At 37.1% G+C, this 5,790-nt stretch overlaps 1 protein-coding gene across 1 annotated transcript; it reads right to left on the reverse strand.

The window, feature by feature from the left end:
• Positions 1-2,414: 2,414 nt before the first annotated feature.
• On the reverse strand, positions 2,415-5,334 carry LOC127104466 (H/ACA ribonucleoprotein complex non-core subunit NAF1). Its single transcript, XM_051041645.1, has 3 exons — positions 4,756-5,334; positions 4,271-4,348; positions 2,415-4,049 (listed from the first exon to the last, which is right to left on the reverse strand). The coding sequence occupies exons 1-3, from the start codon at positions 5,224-5,226 to the stop codon at positions 2,880-2,882; spliced, it is 1,719 nt and encodes a 572-aa protein (XP_050897602.1). The 5' UTR covers positions 5,227-5,334; the 3' UTR covers positions 2,415-2,879.
• Positions 5,335-5,790: the final 456 nt, after the last annotated feature.

Here is a 5,790-nt window from a genome sequence, read left to right on the forward strand (position 1 = left end):
TCATAACATCGTGAGTCGTTGAAATATATCAACCACGATAGGAAGATTATGAAGTTGTTGTAGCCTGATAAACCATGGTTTATGGATGTCATGTAGCTATTTGGGCTGCAAGATTTATCCAGGACTGGATATATTTTTATTAACCATATTTTGTCGTTTGCTTTCATCGAGAGATGGCACTCAGAGACATCTTAATTTCATCTTCCGATTAGTGACATTTTCATGACACTTGATGATGTGTCATCCATTCTACATCTTTTGGTCAAGGGATATTTTAAAATTATTCTATACTCACTAGACCCGAGGCACTGGATTTTATGGTGCAATATTTGGAAGTTGGCCCTGGTGATGCCTAGTAGGAGATGGATGACACCAAAGGATGTCATTCGGGGTTTGGATTTCTGGAGAAGCTATACATATACCACCTAGATGCAGCAGTTGAGGATGATTGTGATGATGCACAAGTAGCACATCATAGAGTATATTCATTGAGGCCATACATCTTGTATCTGGTTGGCACATCCATATTCGTGGACAAATGTGCATACTTTGTCCATGTTGTCTACTTGAGATACTCCATCGACTTGGAGAGGATTAATGAGTACAATTTGGCCTCTTGTTTGTTTTGCCTCTATTACAAGTTAGGTGACGCTTGTTTATGAAAGACCAGACAGATGACAACAAGCAACACCTTATTTACGATAATATATTTGCACATTTATTATTACTATAACACTTGTGCTACATCGTTCCTAATATTTGATCTGAACTATTTTCAGTCATGGATCCTCTAGCACTTTCCACGCCTCTCTAACTGGGCATATGCCAATGACTACGATAAAGCTTTTCCGTGTGTCTATTCTTTCGTCCTGCTCAGAGAGAACCATGCGACCGAGTTGTTCGGAGTTTATCTTGATTGCATTGCTGCAGATGATATAAACTTTACTTTGTACGACAATCACCGTAGGACCCGCCCCTTCAATGAGATATCCTTCTACTCAAAATGGTTAGCTCGTGGGTCATGAGTGATGTATCGACGTCTACCTAAGCAAGTCATTCTCCAGTTCGGGTATCTACAGGGTATTCCTAGAACTCCCACCGCTGTCGCTCCTCCCATAGTCCTCCGCATATATGTTAATGAGATATTTGTGGAGTGCCTTGATCCTCAAATCTCAGAGGATGTACGTAATGTGCTAGCTCCTAATGGTTGTTTGAAGTGTCACCTCTTCCATGACACTGATGTATAGGGAGAGCCACCTAGGCTAACTCATCAGGAGATATTAGAGGATGAGCAGGTTAGGATAGATTGTGTTGTTAATGTGTTACATGCATGTCATCGTATTGTAGCTATTGGGCGAGCAGGTATAGAGAGAGGGGAGTTCTAAGAAGGCACTCCTGGGAGGGCCATTGTAGAGTTCATGATAGCCGAGGCACAAAGTGTCTTGCAGTACATGAGGCAGTGGTGGCACCGGAGGGTCAGATATACTGGGTAGTTGACTTTTTATTTGTATTTTGATAATTTGTATTTTAGTTTGTATTTTGTTAACAATATATGGTTTGCATTTTGACTTAATAAATGGTATTTTTATTGAATTACATAATGGTTTGATTGTTTATATATGATATTTTGTGATCAATATATGGTTTGATTGAATTACATAAGTGTATGATTTGATTGAATTACATAAATATATGATTTGATTGAATTATATATGGTATTTTGTGATCAATGTATGGTTTGATTGAATTATATAAGATTTATAGAAATATATCAAATTTATAATAAAAATACTGCCGAAGAGGGTAATTTATTGTTCTAAGTGTTAATATGGAAGTTAACTTCAGTAATATACAATGAGAAGTGAAATAAACACAGAGAATAAAATGTATCATATAGGTTAGTCTAAAATATATCATATAGGTTAGTCTGAAACTTAACCTACGCCATTCACATTGTGTAATATACAATGAGAAGTGAAATAAACCCACTATCGTGAGAATAAAATGTATCATATAGGTTAGTTTGAAACTTAACCTACGCATTCACATTGCCATCAATTCGAATGTTAACTTCCATATTAAATTTTGACAAAATAAAAGTGACTCCCTTACAAAGTGTTTTGGTGTATATGGCGGGGCGGAGATCCGGAGATTAACTTTCATAATATTCAAAAGGTTTTTCGAGTTTCTTATGGTGAGTCTTCACCACCACTAAGGATGGAAATAACAATCTCCAAAATAAATATACCCTAAAAGAATTAACAATTGATGAAGTTTTAATAATTTTAATTAATTAAAGGACATGTATGGCATCACTTAACCCTTTTACAGATTAAAATGAAAGGTTACTAGTAAGTTGTAGACTTTGTTTGCAGATTAGAAATTAAGAGAGGACGATAATTAAAGACTTCACGAGAAAGAAATTTTTACAATAAATTGTTTTCGTTTAAATTAATAACATTACTCTTCAAGTAAAATCAGTCATTAAATTCACTACTAAAACATCATTCCTCAACACAAGAACTAAATTGAAAAAAAATTCATTCAAAATCAATATCAAAATCTAAAACAAACATACCCCTTGTGGTTTGTGTTACGTGCTTATCAACTTAACTATGATCTAACAGCTAATTTTACAATCATAAGTTTGCCCTCGCTTTATGAAGAGTTAAGCCAAACTTGTGACTCCTAAGCATACTTACCTTCTCGATGCTTTTGATAGGAAGCTTTGAACCACTTCAGCAGCCTCCCTGTGGTATCAGGAACTCCACTCATCCCTTTTAGAATCCCAAGAATTCCTTTCATAATTCAAGAGGCTACAGGAAAATGTGCAAGTACAACCCCTGCAGAAGGGCTCAACCCGACCAATCATTTCGACGTCACCTAGTAGGCCGCCACCCTTTCCTTCCGGCAGCACGGAATGTTGGTCTCCCTCGACTAGCCGATGAACCTGGATGAAATTGAGAGGGGTTACCAGAAATAGAACTAGGTGATTGCTGCAATTCAGTGGGTGGGAAACCCTGCTGCGCTTGAAAAATAGGTGGTGGCTGATTCTGCTGGAAGGAACCCTGTTGCACTTGAAAGATAGGCGGTGGCTGACTCTGCTGGAAGGAACCCTGTTGCACTTGAAAGATAGGCGGTGGCTGATTCTGTTGAAATGGCATTTGGTTTTGACCCACAAACCCGGGTGCATGCATGGGTTGTTGTGGATATATATTGGGCTGCAACCCAGGCATCATAGTTGGGAAATGAGTTCTGTGACTGGGATTCGGTTGCTGTTGAAACGGACCTCCTCGCACAGGAAACTGATGAGAAAATTGTGTATTTTGTGGATAATATGACATGGCATTTGTAGGAAATGCATTTGGAAGCAGGGAAAGCTGCGACTGCTGAGGAAATGTTGTCTGATTTGCCCACATTGCATTTGCAGCAAAGTTAGGACCTGCATTTAAAGGTTGAAATGGAGAAACTGTGGTAGTTCCACCCTGTCCAGTGCCTAAAAATGAAGAACGGTTTCCATGATTAACCAATGGTGCTACTGCAGGTGCATTAGGGGCGGTATGTAACACATGACGTGCTGCTGCAGATGCATTAGGGAGAGTAGGTGGCACCATCTCTTTCAATGAAAACTTATTTTTATTGTTTCTTCTCCTGCCAGGATTTTGATCACTATTCCCTCTCTTTGTCATTCTCTGCAATTTCCTGTATTCAGCTTCTTTCTCATCATCCGAAAACTCTACTTCATCAGACAACTCTTCATCATTTGGACCAGATGCATCATAGCCTTTCCTATAAAGATCCTTATTATTATTAAGCACACGATCAGCAAATTCTGGTACACATGAGACCAAAGTTGTTCCCCCTTGGATTCCCGCAGGGATGTCATTTTCAGAATTGTATCTCACAACATAATATGGGTTTTTGACTGGTCCAAAGATTTCATCAACTAAACCTAATGGTTTGCGGCTTTCAGTCAGCCAGAGAATGGAACCCTCATTAAGAGGTTCATGCTTCTCCACTCCTTCGACAATGACTTTAGCACCAAGAATCTGTCAAATAAGAAAATTGATTAAGTTGAATCTAACAATAATTGGTATTGGTACCCCTTCTGATGTATTATACCTATTCATGTTATTATCAAATCTAATAACAAACACATGATTTACACAGATAAGGGGTTCCCAATCAACTAGAGAAACAGAACATGAAACCAATACTAGAACTGCCTATTCTGCTCCTCTAATAAGTGATGACATTACTCTGGGCTTACCGACATTACAACTCCAACAGGTAGCATTTCATGGTGTGGTTCCAAAGTCACATCCACAGTAGGAACTGGTGGCAAATTCTGCAAATTCAACATCGATGAGTTAGTCAAATTAATTCACATTGTTCAATAAAAAAATTCTTCACCATGAGGTTGTGCATCACAGTAAGCACCAAGAGATTTTCAAAGTTCGGCATCACAATAAATGTCAAATAGGACAAATCCTAGACTTCTAAAATTTGCACAGAACAGTTACCCAATAACAAACCAAACCAAACTGCAGTTATATAAATCTTTCTTGATAACATGAATATAAATCTTTGGACTTTCTAGATAACATGCTTTGGTGATAAAAGTTTAATATTGAATTACAAAACTTAATAATTGATGAAGAAAACAGATAATTCTATGAAGCACTATGCAATTAATTTCGAAAATAACAATTTTAAGAATTAAAATAAATAAATAAATAAAAGAATAAGAAATACCTGAATCTCATTCTTTGACCTAATTGGTCCTACAACAACTTCATCATCATCATCATCAAAATCACCACCAGCCGCACTCCAACTAACCATCTTCTCATCATCAGAATCCCTTATTTCCCCATCTTCATCACTGCCAGAACTAGATGATGACGATGATGATGCTGATGAAGATGATGAAGAAGCCTCAGACTCTGAACTTTTGCTCTCACTCTCGCTCTCGCTTTCACTTTCATCTTCATCTTCATCTTCATCTTCGTCTTCATCTTCGTCTTCATCTTCGTTGTTATCCATATCGTCATTCCCGTTCACTTCAACTGAAGGAGGGTCACCCACTAACGTGATCTTTTCCACAATTTTCTCAATAGGAATTTCATCATCCAAAGTATCAATCTTTTCAGCCTCCGGTTCCGGTGTCTCCGCCGCAACAGGGTTCGGGTCAAGCTCCGATCCGCTGTTGTTTTGGGTTGCCATTGTTAAGCGAAGCAGAAACTGGATGGGTTATTTGCGAGAGAATTGGAGCTGTTTTGATTTGGCTGCTTAAACCCTAAACAAGGCACAAGGGGTTTTGACTTCTCATACGATGTCGTTTTGCTTTCTATGGTTATAAATGAAAATGATCTAATGCATCTTTTAATTTTTTTTAATAATTTAATTTAAATTTCACTTTCGTCCCTTATTTAATAAATGTTCATTTTAAATCTCATAAATATCGTTATGTCAACCACATTGATTATTTAAGTTTAATTTTATCAAAAATTGTAAAGTTGGATAGAGGTGGCACTCCAATTGATTTTAGTTTGATTGACTTAGAATTATTTTAATTATCATGCAATATTTTTTTCATTAAACATCAATTTATAATTAAAAACAATAGATGTCGAAACATTTTATTTATTAGAAGCTGAAACATTGCAAGTAAGTCCTACTTCTTTTCATTTTTATTTTCACTTCCAAACACAAGTCCTAGCTCTCTTCTTCAGCTTCACTATGGAGATTTCCTAAAAATCGAACATCTGGAGAGAAACGAGTTGCATT

The sequence above is a fragment of the Lathyrus oleraceus genome, chromosome 7 (assembly GCF_024323335.1).
Source record: "Lathyrus oleraceus cultivar Zhongwan6 chromosome 7, CAAS_Psat_ZW6_1.0, whole genome shotgun sequence".
Taxonomy (NCBI): domain Eukaryota; kingdom Viridiplantae; phylum Streptophyta; class Magnoliopsida; order Fabales; family Fabaceae; genus Lathyrus; species Lathyrus oleraceus.